The sequence below is a fragment of the Siniperca chuatsi genome, linkage group LG4 (assembly GCF_020085105.1).
Source record: "Siniperca chuatsi isolate FFG_IHB_CAS linkage group LG4, ASM2008510v1, whole genome shotgun sequence".
Taxonomy (NCBI): Eukaryota; Metazoa; Chordata; class Actinopteri; order Centrarchiformes; family Sinipercidae; genus Siniperca; species Siniperca chuatsi.
Window position 1 is genome coordinate 21,661,302 of NC_058045.1, and position 21,862 is coordinate 21,683,163.

Genomic DNA, 21,862 nt, shown 5'->3' on the forward strand with positions numbered 1-21,862 from the left:
GTAGAGGACAAACAGCTAAGATACAGAGGATGTGGCAAAAGTACAAAGAAATTCAGACAACGTTATGTGTGCACAACATGAATTTACAAATGTTTGAAACAGACTGCATAAGAGGAACATGGTATTTTCCTACCAAAAAAAAAAAAACCCCACTGAAATCCTTAAAATCAGAGCTTTTCACAATATCCCACGCCAAAAACACACGTGTCTATAAAATCTCTGTTCAGCTTAAGCTTCAGCTTACAACAGCTACTGTGACTGGTTGACAGGTGTTTCGGTTATTTTTCAGCCTGCTTCCTACCGGTCCTGTCAAGTCCTGCTTGCTGCCCCACCAGGGGGTGAACTGCATGTCTCCTTCTGCCATCATCACTGACTGCTGGTGATGGTTCCTACAGATGGCCTGCTGCCTGAAGGTAACCCACCCTCAGTTCATCCTCCACATGTGGTCGGGTCTAGCTAATTAGAACACACCATGTTCGCATAGGGACACACACAAAATCTAAAATGACCTAATTCTGGGGCTACAGTTTGACATTTAAAAGGGTATCCTGTGGAGTTTTCATTATAGACAAGCACACTTTTGTTTACATTCAATGTTTCTCATCAAAAGACACTTTGTGTACGTCCATATTGTGAATTCATGAATGTCCTCATGCACATGCTTATAAAACATAAAATACAAACAATAAGGCGACCTGCTCATCAAAACATTGCTCTACAGCACAACTAGGGTTCAAAACCTCAACATCAAAGAAGCATGACTGGAATACACAACTTTACCAAGATCATTTGTCTACAGTTTAACAAGAAACTGAAACATAGAGAAAGGAATACAACATATGGGTTTTTTGGTGTCTGAAGAGTACTCTGAAACCCCTGAAGAAGCAGAAAGACTGCCAAAGACTGGCAGGCAGGTAAGCAGGGAAATAGACGAGCACAGACAAAGAGACAGGCAGGCAATTTGAGACAGACAAGTCGACTGCAGCCAGCCAGTCAGCACCTCCACCACATTTCTTCTTGCTGTGGAGGCCCATCATAACAATCCTCATCATCTACAGCTGTAAGACTTACTGTCTCACATACACTCTCCCCACTCAGTAGCTGCTCACTATTCCCTGCAATATACTATATATCTCGCTCTCACTCACATACACCAAAGCATGCTTTCCAGCTTCTGAATACGATGCAAGCTGCTTTCCAGCTCTGTTTACGCACACATTTATCAGTGTGGTGTCTAACCTAACCCACACACAACACATATGATCCTACCCAATATAAAACGTGTTACATTCCACCATGTGCTTTGTTACTTCAATACACACCTAAATATGCTTAAAATAACACAAGTAATGAACACCTCGGCACTAACAGAGAGGAAACTAGAGAAAGAGAGTAACAACTGGCGGATAAAGCAGCAAACAAATGGCTATTAGATAAAGTAGAGAGCAGCCATCTGTGAACCTGACACTACCGCTTGGGGAAATTAGCTTTATAACCCTCCCCAGACACAATATCTATCTTCAGTCAAACACTCAGGCACTCCATTATAATACAGGGGATGAGAATTTGGTTGAGTGCCATTTCCATATTGGCTGACAGTGTAGGCTGTTCTACGATTAAATCATTTTTTTTCATATTACCAGCAGCTGTTAGAGAAATGGAAGAGCAGAAGTGTATTGTTTAAACTTTATACTTGAGTAGTCACTTCTGTCATCCACACAGAGCCTTTTGATTTGGTGGAATTGTATCTATCTATCTATCTATCTATCTATCTATCTATCTATCTATCTATCTATCATCTGTAAAGTCACAAGACAATGTCTCAAAGAGATGTCTTTAATGAAGACCATGTGAATGCCATTTGGGCTGACAGGATAATGCAGCTATTCACATCACTTACAAGTAAACTGAGTTACAGTGTGCAAATATATATGGGTGATGCTACATGTACACCACTAATGCCACTAATTTGTGAGCACCAAGATGACTGACCTCTTTCAAAAAACAAACCTGTCTGTCTTAATGTTTGCATTAGGAAGCATTCCAAATATTATTATTCCAATATTCCAATTTGAGTACATTCTTACAGACTATTGTTAGACTGAAAGGTATGAGGAAACTGAAGCCACAAATACACAACCAGAGGCAAAACTGAATTATACATTAGCCAGACATAATGGTGCGGTCATCAGCTGCACATTCTCTAGAGTGTTTGTGGCGTTGCACAAGGCAGTGCACTGCACAGAGCACAATGAGCTACTTCTCATGGCTCTTCCCAGAATTCCTGGATATGATGGTGCACTTAATTGTAAGAAATGATATCAGTAAAATGTTTTGTATCTTGTATGTTAAAAGTGAAAGATAATACGCATTAACCACCCTACATTGGAGGGTTACAATGTTCTGCTTGTATTGAGACCGTCACTGATTCACAGTATGCTTTTTGAGGCTGTAGTTTGGGGAGTGTTGGATTGCAACATATTGTATTGTATTTTTTCAAACATAAAAAAATAAACTACAATAAAGTGCAAAATGACACAACCACCACAAACGTCAGCCTCCAAAATGACCATATAGTTAGTGATAAATGCTTCTCTTGCACCATCTCAACTAAACTGGTATATTATGAGCTTGTAGTATTTGTTGCAAAGCTGGATTGTATTGTAGTGGTATGTGTGGTATCATTGTTTTAAATGCTTAAATTGTGTCCACCATCTGTATTTGTCTTCAACGGGTGTCTTTCAATTTTACTTCAAACTTGCTTCTGGTTGTAATCCTGTTTCTTTGGTTCAGCAGCAGTCTGACACTACAACAGTTTAAAACTTTGAAGTTAAGCGATTGTGAGATTATGCTGGGGAAAATGTTTAAACCGTTTCCCTAAGGACAAAACAGAAGACGAGCTTTCTGGATTCACACACATACATACATTTCTTTTAAACTTTTGTTTTGCAGTTGAATCAATGTTTACCCTCCAGGTGGATTGTCCACATCTTATAAATACTTTCAAATGGCAAAAATAATGTTTTGTATTTTCCAGCTGATTGTTCCCTGTGCTTTTCAGTGGCATGTGCAACCCTATCTTAAGTGTAATACCAGAGGAAGGCAGACTTAGTGGCTCATCCTTTTTACCTCCTGCACTTTTTACCAAGGAGTGGTGGTGTTTAACAACAGGGTTACATGCCTCTAAAGTGCTGCTATAGAGAAAACTGCTTTTGAATTTCAGTGTCTGGCTGTCCAAATCCATTTTCTGCCACTTCTATACAAAATAGTATGAGACTACAAAAAAGACTATAGAAAACCATAGAAACGCTTTGATACAGGGTAGAGCTAATCAGCTGTCACGCATTGTGCTCTGTGCAGCTGTACAGTGTAGGACAATACAAATATTTGTATGTATGTATGTATGTATGTATGTATGTATGTATGTATGTATGTATGTATGTGTGTGTGTGTGTGTGTGTGTGTGTGTGTGTATATTTTTTAAATAAAAGTCAAAAGGAACAAGCATGGCAAATTAACTTAGGCTGTAAGTATTATACAGTATGTAACAATAGTCTATTTAGTGAATATGCTTATGTATCTGCCCTATAAAAACAAACTTAAAAACATCCCTACAAGTCCTTTATTTACCAAGATCACAACAATAATTTTATGATCTTAACTAATAGAAAATCAAATGAGATGCATTTAGTGAAATCATAGTTGTTCCTTGTTTTACAGTGTCCAATGTGAACTGCAATAAGCAACACTATGTGTCAGACTGTCTGGAGATCATGGCTCTTCCTCCGGCAGTTTGCCCTCCTGCTGCCTTTAAATTAGCGCCTGATTACCGCCTCAACAAAACAACAGGTGATTTGGCCACTGATTTGTGTAACGGCCTCAATTATGTCTTTATGACCTGAATAGGAAAGAAGATAGAAGCCCTGAGGCATAGTCACGCCTCTGTGCAGCACCCCCACCACCACACAAACTTGGCTACCACTGGACAAGGTCACATCTTTATGTATCAAACTAATCTACGAAACCTTACATTCCTTGGAGGGTACAGCCTATTCTGATTTACAATACTTCTTATGACGTCAATAGCAGCTAATGAAATTGTTTTCCATTTGTATTATGGCTTTAATGTTACCACAGCAAACAAAGCATTCAGACTGATTAAAATAAAATCTCATTTCTTTTGAACCCTATGACAATACACAAAGTATTCCAAAGTGAATAAATGGCACGCCAGGGCTATAAAAATCTATCATTTGAAACACTCGGACAAGAAACAATCACTCATGTGGTCAGTAAACAAGCCACAGAGGAGATAATTGAATCCTAGCAGTGTATCGTTGAGAGTGTGTGCAAGTGCCTTTCATGTTTAATGAATACGTTGTCAGAAAGGGACAGGGAGGAAGACATGATGAGACTGTGCATGTGTGTGAGAGAGAATAAGGCAGAAGCAAAACATGTGCACTTGCATACACACACGTACACTATGAAGTAGCAAAGAGGCCTGGTAACCAGATTCCCCACTTTCAGTCTTTACCAGGTCCTTACCTAGCACCATGGTCATGTAGCGCTCCTCCACTCCAGCCTCCAGCAGCAGTGGGGGTACGTATGTGATCCCAGCTGCCACACAGATCTCCAGGCCACAGGTCAGGGAGTTCAGCAGGACAAGACGCCACTGAGACCTCCATCCAGGCATATTTACGGGGGCTGGCTCGCCTTTCCTCCCCTCTGGGATGGCCACTACTGGGGGCAGGGGAGGGGGGAGGGACCCGGGCAGGAGCTTGGGGAGGCAGATGGTGCCCCAGTGGGACAAGAGGGCTGTCGGGGAGGGACAGCAGCAAAGACACGTGGATGTCTCAGATGACCTGGAGGATTCATCCTCTTCTCAGCATTCTGGATCTGACTAGTAGGGGAAGAGGAAAGGAGAGCAGAGAGAAATGGAGTTTTAGAAACTTTTGAACAGCAAAATGAAAGAAATGCCTATATATATATATGACACAGCTTTCACATAGTCTCTGCATAGCATGTCATACAGTATATAATTATATGCTGCCATTTCAGACTGTTAGAAAATGTGAGTAAGGGCTAAGGCATGCCACGATAGACAGGTCATTCCCAGGTTGCTACACCTGGATCTTAGTGGCCTCGGGTTGTATGGAGAATGTCAGCATGACAGCTTTCTCGCAACAGGATCCAATCAATGCAGATTCCAACATATTTTTTCAGAAACATGGAAATGGCCGCAACAGTCACAAGGATATGATACTGATGTATTCTCAGAGCTCCTCACCGACAGCTTCAGGACAGCAGGAGCAACAACAGGCGGAAAGAGGAGATGAGTCAGCTGGAGCGACGTGGCAAACACACCAAACCATTTGCCAAGAGAATTCTTTCTCCCCCTGCTGCTTTGCTTGCCTTTTTAAGTCTCAAAACACACATCAACCTTTAAAAAAAAAGAAGTCTAAGTTCTAACTTCCCATCTCTCTCCTTACAACATCTCCCTTTCCCTTCTCCATAATAACTCTAGTATTAGTGGGACAATCTAAAATCCAGCCTTTCCTTGGCTGACCCTGTCATTATCTGTATTATTAAGCTTTGATTGCAGTTTTAGTTACGTAGGTCCTCCTTCCAGAAATGTTCGGCAGATTACTACCATTGTTCAGATGAGTGTGCATGAGATAGTCTTTAGCACCTGAAAAGACATGTCACTAAAAAGAGACAATGAGGCAGGAGGTAGATTAAATCACATGTGAGAGGGATGATATTACACAGCATGTTTTACCATGCTAGGTTTAAAGACCGAAAGCTATGTTGTGCCAGATACAGAAAAAGTAAAAAAGTCATCAACTGTGTCGTCAAGGTTGTGTGTTTAAGTCAGAGGTTAATACGGTGGCGGAGTCAAACGAACTGCATATCCAAAACGCTTTGCAAATTCAAAACAACAAAACCGCATTAAACGGAAAACACAAATGCAAAAGCCACAACATAACAACGGAAGTGAGCAACAACGGATGTTGACAATGAAACAGGCCGGCTATTATTGCCGGCCGACTATTAATGCCTACACATGTGGAAGAGGAAAGTGAAACATTGTTCGCTAGCTAACTATGATTACTATCGCTATGTGATTGTCACAAATGAGCAATGTTGTTCAATGTCTTTATATTTTCATATTTATGTACTCTGCCATCTAATGTTACGCTATTATGAAGCTAGCTATGCGACAGTAATCACTGATAGCTAGCGAACAACGTTTCACTTACTTCTCAAATGAGCAAGAACTTTTCTCTTCCACATGTTTAATAATAATAAATGAATGATAAAATACAATAATAATAATAATAGTTGGCCCGTTTCATTGTCACCATCCATTGTTGCTCACTTCCGTTATGTTGTGGCATTTGCATTTTCCATTAATGCGCTTGTGTTTTTCAAATTTGCAAAGCGTTTTGTACATGCAGTTCGTTCGACACATCTCATCCAACGTAGGTTAAGCTTTGTGTATCAAGACGAACAAAAACACCACGGTGAACCAACAACTACTATCTCCTTGTTATTTTCTGCATACTATCCTACACTGACAGGCAAGTCAACCACACCTCGAAGGATAATTTTTCCAGTGAGAATAGTTGATATTCTCCATTACCATGCCTTATTGTCAAGATACCATGTGTTCATCCTAACCCAGTTTACTCTAACACCAGCCCTGTATTTTTTAAGTGATAATAGTCTTAAATTTGACGGAGACAAAAAAAACAACCACTTTAGACAAATTGAAAAAGATTTAAGCTGAGAAATAGATTAATGAAGCAACATGTCTTCAATATATCAGGCTGCCTCCAATCTGTGTGCATTCGTGTACAGATCTCTCTGCTTCCTAGCGAGCAAAAACAAAAAGTAAAACCAAGATAACCATTATCGTCATCATCCACCAATGAGGTGTGCGTTCCTTTAAAGCAGAGTGAAAGAGCAAGAACAGTCAGAACAGCCGCAAACATAGCAACAACAAGGTGCTATATTTGCATTTGGTGTGACATTTCCCTGCCAATGCTGCCCATCTGTTCTCTCTTAGCAAACAAAATGGATGTCATCGTCTGCAACAACACTTGGTTAATCATAAATGTGCTAAGCTCAATAAGTGATTTAATCAGATTCATACAGTATTCCAAGGAAATGTACCTTGTGGGGTCAAAAAAAAAATCTTAAGTTGATAAAGAGACAAAATAGATGACACATGGTTTTCTGAGGAAACAAGAGTGGCTCTGGGGGGGTTAAAACAAGTAGTTTCCGTTGTCAACTCAGAGTTTCATTTCCTTAAACATCATCATTTTACACCACTTGCACAAATCAGTCATCAGGCATCCCAGACTTCCAAAGGCCATCTAAAACCCTTTTGTGCCTTTCACATCGTTGTAATCAAAAATGTTAACTGAATGTCATCAATGATGCCATCAGAGTTCCTACAGCATTCATACATTCCCAGCTCAGTCATTATGAGTCCTCTGATATACAGGCTCTTTGAGAATCTGAAGGACAAAGCGACAGTGTTAGCAGGCTGGATCATGGGTCACTGAGAGAGAGGACCATTTCACACCAGTCAGATCTCATTCCCACCCAGCCTGGGCACAATGAAAGACACCCATCAGGGAACCAGCCTTTGCCCCTCAACCTGTCTGGCCACTACAACCCCCTACCAACATATTCTGTGTGGGTGTGTGTGTATATGTATATTCCCCCTCCCTCTCCTCTGCATTTCTTCTTTATCCTTCCTCAACCCCTGAGGTCAGCTTAGTCTCTGACCTGCATTCTAAGAGAACCCTTTTGACATATCTGCCCACAACTGGTTATGCCTTTATGGTTCTGCATCTCAGTGTGAACGCTTTCTATTGCAGCCCCAGCTGAATCTCTGTCAGACGTTCTCACAGAAAAACAGAAGGGCCCTAGCGGCAAGAATAGAGAAATCTGATTTGTCCGCCCAAGCAGCCGCGGCTTGTCGGGACACCTGACCAAAAGCAAATCAGATTTCAGGGTTTTGTAAATTGAATGGTTGCTTAAGTCTTGACCCGAGTGGCAGTGGCAAGTCAGAGTTAGGACAGGGGCGAGGGAGGAGGATGGAAGGACTGAAAGACGGTGTCAAGGATAACAGTTAAAGTAGTGCAGAGAAGCATTTATCAGTCCATTTATCCACCTTAAAAGTCAAACATAAAAATTTGTTTTAAATATGGTACTCTTTAGCCAATACAATGTTTGTGGCATTGGCACAAAGCAGAACAGAGCTCTGAAGCACTCACGTTTACGTTGTAGAGACGGAAGTGAGAAACACACACACACACACACACACACACAATCATTCCACCACTCACTTAATGACACCTCTGACTCTACAATGTATTCCAGTCATGCCCTTAATCGTCTTCCCATAGCCTTGGAGACACAAACGCACGCACACACTTTTAGACAAACAGCTCTCCTTGTCACCTTACGTGTTTAAACATTACTGACTGAGCCAGGCTGGTGAGAGGAGAGGGGGGTGGTGGTGGTGGTGGCCTGCTTTTGTCAGCTCTCCCACTGCTCCATTACCAAGCCCTATTCAGCCACAGCCACAGCCCCCCCCCAAGGAAAAAAATCGGTCTCTAAGCGGTATTCTTACAATACAAAACAGGCTTTGTATACATTGTGCCTGGGAGAGTAATGTGATATAGTGAGGTATCAAGTCAATTTCCAAGCCTTTTATTAATGCAGTGTTCATATAGATGGTAGGATATAGAAAGTGTGTGTGTGTGTGTGTGTGTGTGTGTGTGTGTGTGTGTGTGTGTGTGCGCATGTGTATGTGCATGTGTGGCGTTGGGTGGGCAGGGGTGTGGGGTCTCAAAGCAGACAGCAGGGTTTGGAAGAGGGGAAGGAATTAGTCCGAGATGACATCAGAGCCACAAGCACAGTCAAGGCTGTGGCTGCAGAAACCACAGCAGGAGGGTCTGGTTGGCTCAAGCTGAATGGCTGCAGCACTGTGGCCTTCCTCCCTTTGTGTTCCTGCACATTAATGGGCCTGACCGTCTGCTCTCTGAATAACACAAACAAGTTAAGATGGAGCAACCCCTAATGAACACGGTGCTGCTTACACTGCTGCCATAATATCATTACCTCAGCATTTCTTAACAGTGCAGATTGGCATTGTCTTGGGGGTCATGGGAACAGCTGGGTATCACTGAAGGATGTCACGCTCAGGGGCCCTAGACAGGTTCCTTCTAGACACAGTCCTCAACATGTCATCAGAGATAAATGCAAGGGTTTCTACCTGATGTCAACTGAGGAACAACAAAACCCTTAAGAAACAGATCTATGCACTGACTCAAACTGTGTTGTACATCTTATACCTAGATGACTGAGATTAATTTATACCCATCTCCACTATTATTACAGGTTCAATGTTGAGGTTTTTTTTTCACTTGCCCGATTGGGCAAGTGGGTCAGAAATTGACTTGCCCAAGTCAATTTTTACTTGTCCCTATACTAGTTTTTTATTTATTAGCGGTTATCAAATAACAACAACAACTAAAGTTAATTGTCATGTTTAATCTTTATAAATCAAGTAAATTAATCAGAACAAGGACACAATGTGTCATAGATGGAAAGCAACAGTCTTGCATTTTGAAAATGGTATGACAATCCCCTTTTCTCCCCAGAGATGGACTCCTTAACTGTGAGTGAGTGATAAATTACCTAAATAAACTTTGTCTTCAACCCCACCCTATTTTCTCGTGAATAGGGATGGGTATTGTTAGGATTTTATTGATATTACTATCCTTATCGATACTCTTATCGGTTCTTTTTCATGAATTTTTCTATCAAGTTTAAACTTTTTTACATTGGCGTCTTTGCGTCAATTTGCGCCACCCCAGGCAAATTTGCATCTAATTGTGTTTTCACAGTGACTTTGCATGCAACTGTGCCACCTCTAAAATTTGCTTTGCACTGTGTGAACACACCAAAACACCTCAAATGACACACCAACTATTTTTAATGCTTACACTTCAACTGCTACTTCAAACCCTTTCAGTGCTTTAACTTAAACAGCTTATAGTGCTTGAACCTTAACCGCACCCATACAAAATTTCACATGCAAACAATTATTATTTGGAGACATTTTAACCTTTTTGCAGTGTTTGCACATGCAATTTTCAGCAAGAACACTTACATTTTTTTGAAAAAGATATACCCTTTTTCTTTTAGTGTCATTTAGATTTTTTTATTTTTCTCCCCGCACCATTACAATACAAAACATACTTTTCACATGGTAGTCTACAGGTAACAAAGTACACAAACAACTGAAAGCAAACACCACAGCATGGTATCATAGGCCAGAAGAATTAAGGAAGCCTGCCAAGTGCTAACCCAAACTGTGCCTTTGTAAGTCCAGCTGGTAGAACAAATTTGTCTCCAGGAAGGCAAAAACGTGGCGCGCTTGGCAAGGCCTGATCCAACCACTTATCAGTTGCCCCAACCACTCGGGTCCAAAATGGGGAAACCAGCGGACAGTCCAACATAAGGTAATAAAGTACCCATAGAACTCGTCCATTTCCAGCACTCATTGCATTGAATTAGACCAAGACACCTTTTAAGTCTAAGTGGAGTCCAATAATATCTATGAATGCTATCCCTTACTGGCCAGCCCATTTTATGTACAATATTTTCCCAGACCTCTTGTTCAAGTTCAGTGTCCAGGTCCCTTTGCCATAATATCCTCAGACTTTCACACAGAGCAGTTGCTGCCATTTTATAAAATACAGAGGATGACTGTACATTATACAGAAGCTTTAAAAACCTTTGCAATACACTTTCCTCCTGTCCTGTATTTTGTGTGTGATATATATATATATATATATATATATATATATATATATATATATATATATATATATATATATAAAAAATAAATAAAAGCACCGGATTTATATTAATTTCAACAATCCTGAAAAGTCTGTAGTCACTCAATCTTATACCCAGATATTTCATCCCTGATGGTAGCCACTTAAATGGAAATACTCCAGTGTCAGCAGGGGAGCAACCCAAGCAGATTGGCATTACCTCTGATTTTTGCCAGTTGATTTTGAAGCCTGAAATCTCAGAAAAACTCTCCACAATGCCCATGACACCTGGAATAGAGGAATCTGGGTTTGATAGTAACAATAAAAAGAAGGGGGATATAATGCCATTCGTAAGAACTGCTGCCCGCGGTGCTGAATATAGTACCTTAACCCATTTAATAAATCCTGCCCCAAAACCAAACTTCTGCAGAGTATACATCACATATCCCCACTCCACCGTATCAAATGCTTTCATGGCATCAAGCAAGAAAGCAGCAACTGGAACCTCTTCTTTACAATTTAACCACATAAGATGGAGTAGGCATCTAAGGTTGTCAGCTGATGATCTACCTTTAATAAAACTGACCTGGTCATCATTAATAACTTGTGGTAGGACTTTCTCCATTCTCATTGCCAATACCTTAGTCAATATCTTACAATCTGCATTTTCCAGACTAATTGGCCAAAAGCTACCTGGCTCATAAGGATTCTTATCTTTTTTCAGCAGTACAATTATTATTGCATCATTGAATGCCCCTCTGCCAGCACTTCTAATCTCGGTCAGAATAGGTGCTACTATGTCAATGTACTTCCTATAATATTCGGCTGGAAAGCCATCTAAAACTGATTATTTACTGGACTTCATTGATATGTAGCCTCCCTTACTTCAAACACTCAACATCTCCACCTGGGCTGAGGACACCGTAGGAAGATCTATATTTGAAAAAAATTCCTGATATTTACCTTGCTCTACAGATGCCTCTGACTTCATAAAAACTTTTGAAGACCTTTTTGATTTCCACATTGTCTGTCAAAACTTCCCCCCATATCATTATTAATTGCAGGAATTAAGAAACTGGCATCTTTTTGTTTCAGTTGTCTTGCCAACAGCTTACCAGATTTCTCTCCACTTGTTTGTAGAGGGCATATTCTGCCCTCTAATTGTATATCTCATTCAGCTGATATTTCAAGTCACAAATTTCTTTTAACTGGTATCACTGTAATGTTGTAATGTACCCTTTTTTTAATTTATAGAAATGTTACCATTCTTCACTCTCTTTCAGTCCCTCTGCCACTCTTTTCGCCATTTTTCCTATATCTCCCCCAGGTGTTCTACATAGTTCCATGGACTGTTATCCAGATGAGGACACCATCAGACCTCTGGCACCATTTTTCCAAATACACCATTTCCTTCTTTTACTGACTACTGGATAACAACATGGAACTTGTTTAACCAACTTCAATAAAAAGTTTAGTGTTTGATTTGTGTTCAGCCTCTGCTCACTTTAAAGACAGGCCTGACCGTGCTGACCCTACCCCCCAGCCTGTAATCTTAAGCCCACATGCGTCACTGTGACCCCTGACCCTGCCTTTCACTGCAAATCATGTGACCAACCTAACAATTCAAAGCTGTCTGCTGCTAATATTCTCCTCCTGTACTGTGCTGCCTATTTAAATGAAAAGTTGACCTGTCGCCAGTTATTTTAAAGTAGTGCTTCTGAGAGAAGATACGATGGAAGGACGTACATCTTATAATGGAACAGGAAAGGCGACCTTGTCTTATTTCTGGAGGGTCTAATGACACTCTTTGCAGTGCCAAAATGTTAAGTGCTCTTTCCATCTCTGCACCTAATTAGGATGATGGCTCAGAATAAGTCCCTCAAGTTTAAAAAGACCAAAAAGATGACAAGAAACTAATAGTTGATGGCTCCTGAGAGAGCAATGCTATCAGTGTCTTCAAGAATTATTTCAGTAAGAGCATGTAATTTCTGGTTCTAGGAGAAAATCTCTTATCAAAGCAATCATTCAAATTCAGTAATTCATTCAGAACACAGGAATACCCCAATATTGTTTTAAAACAGCCTCTCTACACCAATGGACTCCAGACCCCAACCTTGGAATAGTGAGTGGAGAAAAGTATCAGTGCTTATCTGAGGAAGACTACAGAGGATCCACAAAGATACACACACACACACATCACACTTATCAGGTGAACATAAGAGGAATGCAGGCTAGGTTGAGTTGCCCTGGTGTGGGATTAAGGTGTGTGTGTGTGTGTGTGTGTGTGTGTGTGTGTGTGTGTGTGTGTGTTTTGAGGTCCTGCACCTCGGTCCACACGAGAGAATAAAGCTAGTTACAGCTCAGGGAGGGGACTTTTATCATACTGGCCCATGCAAATAGCACAACAATGGAGTGCAGCAGAGTTGAGCCGTGTAGCCTCTTGTGAGTCAATGTGGCTGATAAGGTGCCTCCCCACGGACTGTGGCTTTCCAGCCACTGAAAACCTATTGTGTCAATGTGAAAGAACTAATGAGAGGGAATGCAAACGCTAATGAGTTTTTATTCAACCATGATCAGGTGTAGTTACATTTAGTTAATAGAGCAGTCAAAATTTGAATTGGGTCTAATCAACAACGAGTTAATTAGTGTAAAATGTGTGTGTATTTTCTGATCACCACTATAACATGCAAACATGAAATGTTGTAAGATGCAGAAAAAACATTTATTTTATGATTAATTTCTTAATAACAGCTGTATTTCATATTATTTGAACTTTACTTGTGTTCCTTTTTATAATCAAACTAACTCAAGAAACAGATATTAATACCGTCGGCAGATGTTTATGAATTGCTCAACCTTATTTAAAACATAAAATTTGTGTTTTAAGTCAAATTATTAATATAGCCATGTTATAACACTTCATGCTATGTGTTAAATCAGCTTGGGCTTATTTTCTGGCTGAATGACAGCATCAAAGATGCATGACTACAAGTGTAAGTCTTTGCTATTACAAAGAAATGTATTTAATTCTGTTTATTCTGTCCTGTACATTAACTATTTGCACCTCTGGCCTTTCACACATTGAGGTAAGACAATGTGTGATAACAGCAAAATAACATGATGAGCCACAAAGGAGTAGAGTTATTTGGCAAAATGTTACTCACCAGCCGAAGAAGCAAAGTTCAAAAGGTCCATCTACACACTCGCATTGCTGAAAATTGAGCATCTAATCTATTTTAAAGGCTGCTCACCCTCTTTATCCAATCAACCCACTCCACTCACTTGCAGAGCATATCTGCACTGACTCCTTTGACCACCTGCTTCAACTCTATGCTCAAGAGGCTGACTATTTTTTTATCCTGCTTCTTTTTGTGTCTCCTGTTCCCTCCTCTCTTATTTAGCCCACCTCCTCTGCATCCCTCCCATTATTCTCCCTCCCTCCCTCTCTTCTGTGCCTCAGTCTGTAAGTTGGGAATTGGGAAAATCCCAAAGCACTTGAGGAATCATGTCGCTTTCTGTCTGTATCGGTCTCAAAAAATGACTCATTTCTGTTTTACCCTCAAGATTTTGTCTGAAAGACAACATTCAGACCAAACCTAAAACCTTGACCTGAAATATAGAACAGAGACACACACTCACCTGTGTTGTATAATAGGAGCACAACATGCAGTTAGGAGACAAAGAATGAATTCATATCATCTAACAACCCCATACTGAGGCCACTCCCCCATCCCTTCTCCCTCTATCTATAACCACTCCCTAAAAGTTCTGTATTATACCCGCTGACCCAGTATCATGTTCAGCTGCCTATCAGGGCAGGGGCAGCTCTCCCACCCTCTCTCATTACCTCCCTCCTTGCAGCCCAGTCTCCCAGCTCATACTCCTGCATGACCGCTTGTCCATGGACTGCTTTAACTCTTTTCCTGGTTCACCAGCTCAGCCAGCAATAAGCCTATTTGAGTAGACACGTACATGCACACACGTGCAGACATACACCTACAATTGCTCATGTACACACACGCACACACACACACTATCACTCCACCCCCGGCTTGCTGCCATGTCTGTACCCCACGCCTGGAGACCAAGACCAACCCTCTATAGAAAAGCTTTTAATTAGATAACAGTGAGAGGAAGAAAAAAAAGTGGAGCGGAGGGAGATCTAAAATGGGGAGGGTGGTTAGTAGTGGGTGGGTGGGGGTGTTGAGTAATGTCATTAGACTACGGCTGGCTTTAAGGAATCTCCATTTCTGGAGCCCAGAGGCAGATCAATATGAAGACAGAGTGCAGAGAATGGCTGCTGGCAGCACTTCCTCCTCCTGCAACAGAAGCGGCTCGCCTGGAATTAAGAGAATTCTGAAAATCCCATTTTGGAGAAAGGCCGGGCCTCACTCACTCATATCAGCTTGGACCTCTATGTCTTGACTTACCGAATATGTCTTACTCTTCATGAATCTTTTGTTCAGATAAATTCGGAACAAGCACACACAAAACTAACAACGCCCTTTCTTAGATAAAAAGGTATATTATCTCATTGGTGTGCAATTACCCACCCCAAGTACAAATATGCATGTCTCGAACACACACCCTCCTAGTAGCCTAATGAGTAACTAGGAATGGAAAACGCCAAAGAGGGTTTTCATTGTGTCAGTCCAGGAGAACTGTATGAAAGTAAGAATAATGAGGTATACTGTGAAAAAAACGGAGGCTGCAGCCAAAACCCCCCAAAACCTCAAGTTCCACACATACCAGACACTTACTTTCCCGAACCAGCTGACAGCTCTTTCTACAAATGGCTCTGTTACTACATAAAACGATACTGCGCCAAAACCTTACACATCTTCAACCTTTTTGATGTCCTGCATTGATGTTTCTATTGTTTTACATGGTGTGTGTGCGCTTGACTACAGCTTAAGGCCAAAGATGCATGAGCACTCTATGCAGGCAAAGAAGGTTTTAATTCCATGGTAGCCTTTTCCACACACCCGGCTTCTCCAGTGCTGGCCAAACCCAACATGCCCATAATAAACTATGACACAGAGCTCTCTGCTTTGACAAACCAAGGAAACCAAAACAGTGTGTCAGAAATAGAGCTCAAGGGCCACTACTCTTGGTATAGCAGCAGGGACCCAATAAAGCCTAAATGTCACCCACATTATACACCCACATTATACATAGCACGAAGGATGAGATGGGAAGGATCAATCACTCATTGTGTGTTTCCACAGCAAATTAACCTTTAAGTAAATACGTGACACCGATGCTTAAACACAGAGCTTCTATAGCTTTTAACATGTAGCGCCTTCAGGATTAGCAATACTCCAATGACCATCTAAGAGCACCAGTTAACATTCTCCAGGAGTTATCCATACTAGGTCATAACATACTTGGTCCAAGACTTTTCTATATAGTCCCCTAAGGCTAAAGAATCCCATCAGTGTTTACTTACACAGAGCCATCTGTTGCACATTGTCACAGCTGCCACAGTATCATAAATAATGAAAATTCAATTATGAATCGATCCATAAAGCCGCGCTAAGAGGCACATATGATGTTACAACCCCTTTAGGATCAATCATACTTTGCCTAAGACTGCTTTACACATGTTTGTTCCTGCTTCTGAGAAGAGAAGATGAACAAAGCAACAAGTTCACTGAAGTTTGTAGGGTTTTTCCTACATACCAAATTTCACAACTAACACATGCAACACTTTTTTAACTCCTTAATAAAAAATTGACATGTGTCGTTGAGAAATGCAGGGATTTCCCCAGATAATGTAGTTTCCACTGTGCTATGAGTGCACCACTTTCTAGCATTACCACATGCTAATATTAAAAAGTTAGATGTGTTACCTAAGTCCACAATTGAAGTGACCTCTAATGTATAATTTTATCAAAATATCTTACAAACGACAACATTACATTTACCGTGTGAATGGCCTGTTCCTGGAACAAATCTCGATTTCATTTTTTTACTGCTTTTATTATAACAAGTCTGCCACAGGGGATTTTTCAAATGGAACTGAAATGACGAACCACCAGCCTTCGACCACATAAAATCACCAAGCAAATAAATGGGAATACACCACGTAAAAAAAGCTATTTTTTCTCTTTTCCTAGTGACTTTTATATGACAATTTTACAGATTAAATGAACGTCCGTTACATTCAAGTCCTTGCCAAACAAGTTCACACAACGCTAATTAAGCCTATCAGGTAAATCTGTCTGTATTTGACAGTATATGGAATTTTTAAATCTGATGTCTGTGGCGACATTCCCACGCTGGTGCAGGGGTAATGATGTGTTTTACGCCAACCAGCAATGACTGGTTTGGTTTTGATTTGATTTTGTTTGCCAGAGCAGAAGCGGGGAGCAACCCAGAGCCACATAGAGAGCTCCTTTGTCTTTAGGAGGAACTCTCATTCTGTAGTTCTTCCCAGCTGCTAATGGAAAGAAGACACTGGCTTTGCACTCAGCACGTGGATGGTGGATTTGTGGTATTGGGATACCAGCATAGAAGTGTCAAAAATGTGTAATGTTGCCTTGTCTTGTACCAACAGTTGCAAGGCACTGTAAATTATTTATCAAACAGACTGAACTATTTCTTTGAGATAGAAAAAAATGTGACTTAAGCAAGGGCCATGCCATGATATCCTTTATAGTGTGACCATTGTATACGTACACAATTTTTATTTTATTTTTTTAAATTGTATAACACGCAATTTTGATGCTGAAACAATACATTGTTTAGCCCCCAGTAGCTATATTTCAGAACAATAAGCCACGTAACCAGGTCTCATTTACACTGCAAGTTCGTTCCTGACCGCTAGGAAGAAGACACCAGTGGAGTTATTCAGCCTTCAATACGGACGTGGATGCCCTCAGCTGTGGACTTGCACACAGACAGTGGACGTGCTTCTATACATACGACAATCGGGCGTCTGTGTACGCAGCCCAGTTCCACACATCTTCCATCTCAGGACAGCTAGAAGAAGAGTTATGTTGTTTGTTGTATTTGGCTGAACAACAAGAAATAGTACAACAAAGAAAATGGTGTCTGCAAGCAATTAATGAGAATAGGACCAAGGACGGGGCATACAGTATATAAATACATACAGTACACGAAAACAAGCATCCAGTTTGCTTTTCTTGCACATCTAGTGCGTACAGTACGATCCAGCACAGGGGGACCCACGCGGACCTGCAGATGTGGCAGGCATCGATTGGCTTTTACAGTGTTGATGTGATTCCTTAAAATAAAAGGCACGTGAGCAAACTTAAAAATACTTAAAGGAAATAGTAGTATAGAGTCACTGGGTGAATTGTAGGAAGTTGAGGGCTGAGAGACATTACAGATAGAGGAAATGGTGCCAGGGAGGCTCCTCCAGCTGTTTTTCAAGAAACTAGAAACACCAAGGTCATGAACCTTCCAGCTGCATGGATACAGTTAATACAGCAGCGCATAGAGGACTGACAGACATGAGGACAGAAGGACATCAACAGGTCCATCTCCCTTTTCCAGCTGTTGTCAGAGCAGGAGTGCCCCCAAGGCACAATGATTAACGCCTCAGTCAAATGCTACACAAACCAGATGGTAAAGATGGAAGAGAAAGGCAAAGTCCTCTCTCCCCCTCTCTAACTAGTAGTATACACAGGAAGGCATGACACACACCATGACCCTCCACATATGCTTAATCTTGTGCAGTGGAATTGTAATCATATTTAATGTAGCCTTTCCTTCAGAAACATCAAAACAGCAGCATAAAAACACAAAAGGAAGGGTTTTACAACATTACTATCTTTGTGTGCCCAACCCATAGATGCAGACTAAAAGGCGGAAGGCTACTCCGGGCTTTCTGGGAAAAAGAAGAAATGTCAATCATCAGCTCTATAAGACGAAAAGCCTGCCAACAAAAAAACATGTAATCAAGACAAATAGTTCCTTCCTTCATTTTAATCATGTCCTCTGAACCTTGGATGGAACTCTTGATATTGAAAACCCCAAACAAGTACAGAAACAGGACATGGTTTACTGTCAACTAACAAAAATTCCATCCATCCATCATTAGATGGAATTAGAAGCCTTTTCACATATATGTGTGCTGTAGGGACCGTCAGGCACCCTAAGCCTTCTGTAGGCAACATTTCTGACAAAACACTGAACTGGCAGGAGCAGGCATTAAAGCACTCACACACATATTGACTCAAATCATAAGCTTGATCCTTTCACAAGGCACAGAGCATCTCACATATCAAAGGACCCCCTCAAACACTCAATAGCATCCCTTTCAGCTTGCTACATGAAAGAGAACACTGTGGTGTCTTATAATATGCTGTTTTCCCATTCACAGAGCCAAACTTCAAAGAGGGCTAAATCAAGTTGGAAGCCTTTCACTGTCCCCTTGGCTTGATGGTTCCTGGTAGTTTCAGTAAGAAATTATCAGGAGGTGGCAGCAGGGTCATTCATTATTTGGCACACTAAACGCTTTACCAGATTTGCTCTTTCTAGATCTGCCACTTTACACACTCCCTGGGGCTTCTGTGAGAGTGTCAAAGAGAGAGTGTGAATATGTATTGCAAACATCTGGCCAAGTCTTTATCACCATGGGAAAATGTCTAAGGACAAGCCTGTGTTATCCCTGCTCCAGGGCCCATACTTGTCTCATCTGGACTTCAACTATGGTTTAGTAGCCACATCAAACTCTCAAAGTAGTGTTTCTCATTTATTGTACATATCCATCAGTATACTTCTGTTTATAGTAATGCCATCTGTATATAATGTCCATAGTACCGCTCGTAAAATATTTTCATAATACTGCTCTATCCTGCATTTATGCACACACTTTATATCCTGCACTTGCTTATTGCACTTCTGGTTAGACCTAAACTGCATTTCGTTGCCTTGTACATGTACATGTGTAATGACAATAAAGTTGAATCTAATCTTATGGGCAATTATGGAAAAGCGATAGGCCCATTTGCCGTCTGTCCTCCACCTTTCGTGAGAGCTGGACCTGAGGCTGTTTTGCCTTCAATGCCAAATTTTATCGAAATCACAATATGGCCTACTGCAACTTTTAAATCACAGGAGAGGCAATATGTGTTAGGTGAAAGGCGCATCAAAATACCATTTTAAATTAAATATTGTTGTGCTGCAGAGATGTCCTGGCCGACACATCATATTCTACAGACTTAAGAAAACATTTTTGTTTGGTACAGATCCCCACAAAAATCAAACTATAAATCACTTTAGTATGTTTTTCAATTATATCATTCCCTCTAATACCGCAAATCATATCGCAATTGCAATATCACTCAAAATAATCGCAATTAGATATTTTTTCAAAATCGTTCAGCCCTACCATTCTAGCAACGAGTAACTTGGTTTTTGTCAAAAGCACTTAGGTAGAGTTGACAAAGGAGAATCTAGGCTTACATTCAACAACTCTTCCAAGAACCAAAGGCAAGGTCCTGATATGAAGATAACATGTATTCATTCTAAAAACATGGATCTGCGATCAGTACCATTCTTATTCTGAACTTGTTTGACGAAAGGAATTACATATACTTCACAAGGGTACAGGTTCACTTAAAAGAGTACTCTAACATTGTCGGACTCACAACGCACAGTTTTTCAAAAGGATCAAAATCTATGCTGCAGAACCAGAGCAAACCTGCCGCCTACATTAGCCCCAATGCAACTCGACCGCCAATAGTTTTGTCAGCGATACGGGTGTGTTTTGCTAGTAGCAGCTAATGTAGCCTCGAGCTGCTAGCCTCAAGCAGAGATGAGGAGCGGGATACAGAGGTCTGGTAAGCTCACTTATTTCTAACTCCACACACCATCAGATTTTTTCCATTTTCAAACTTGGAGTCTTGTCATCACTTCAGAGCCACAAGAGGCTTAATACAACTTTTTTCACATATGCACGAGTACTCCCCAGGACCTTTAAAACACACTTTGATGTGTAAAATAGGTGGAGTTCCCCTTTAAAGGGCACAGTAGCAACTATACTATCAGCCCTAGTAAAGTCACACAAGGACAGTCCTGATTCTGTGTGAGGTAGAGCCAAGGCATTGGTGATGTGAGGGTTAAAAGAGGAAAAAAGGCGCAGGATGGACCCACACTTGCGGCGCAATTGCATATGACGTCAATGGAAAGACGTGAGTGGACACCAGTACTCCCGTGCAGCGCAAAATTAGGCAAAGTCGTGCGAGTTGAAAATGTTTAAACTTGACCAAATATCTGCACCTATCCCAAGGCTTTATGACTCCAATTTATGAATGAACAAAGATGAGAGGAAATAGGAGATAGACTGGAGCAGAGTAACAGAAAGAGCTGAAGTTCCTGGTGTTGGATCAGTCAGAGGCTCTTTGAGGCGAAAAAAAAAAAACCCACGGAACTGCATAAAAACTCCAGTGGTCAAATTTGCCTGACAAAAATTTGCTTCAAATTCTGTCTGAAAACACCTTCAGAGTTCTAAACCAAAAGTTACAAAGTTTTGGATACTGATTCTTACATGACAGTTGCAGTGATCAGTGTGGTATCCTTCCATCATCTATTCTTGTGTTTCACAATGACAGGAGAAAAATAAACATCAGAAGAGACAGACAGTTGCTTTTGCCAGCCATACCAAATCACTCATATACTTATATATTCCCATCATTTACTAAATGGTTCTGTTTTTAGAAAGTGCTGTGCAGTTGGCATATTTCACCCATTGTGTTACAGTGCATTTAGGATTGAATAACAAAAATACAGGGCAGCGAATTAGGATTAAAGAGAAAAGCAGTTGGCCAAGCAAACCACTAGAGAACTGAACCAGAGCCAACACACCCACACACTTTGGCACAGAGCGATTTCATGCCAAACTGAAGAGAAGACATGTCTTTATTCAGACTAGATATTAAAAAGAACACATAACCTAGATGCCTAAATTAAATATGCCTTCACCCTTTCGCACCAATTAAAATTAGCCATGATCCCAGGAGTCCCAAGAG

The 21,862-nt window shown here is 40.9% G+C and overlaps 1 protein-coding gene across 4 annotated transcripts in view; it reads right to left on the reverse strand.

Moving 5' to 3' along the window:
• Positions 1-21,862, reverse strand: part of LOC122874757 (solute carrier family 45 member 3) — a 33,366-nt gene that overhangs the window by 7,777 nt on the left and 3,727 nt on the right. Inside the window, exons 1-2 of one of the 4 annotated variants that reach the window (XM_044193069.1) lie at positions 14,502-14,548; positions 4,546-4,900 (exon numbers count right to left, since the gene is read on the reverse strand). In XM_044193069.1, coding sequence (XP_044049004.1) covers positions 4,546-4,693 — 148 coding nt within the window. In that variant the 5' untranslated portion in view covers positions 4,694-4,900; positions 14,502-14,548. Of the gene's footprint in view, positions 1-4,545; positions 4,901-5,287; positions 5,309-14,026; positions 14,234-14,501; positions 14,549-21,862 lie in introns of those variants that run through there. The other 3 variants (XM_044193068.1, XM_044193070.1, XM_044193067.1) reach the window with 3 other exon arrangements.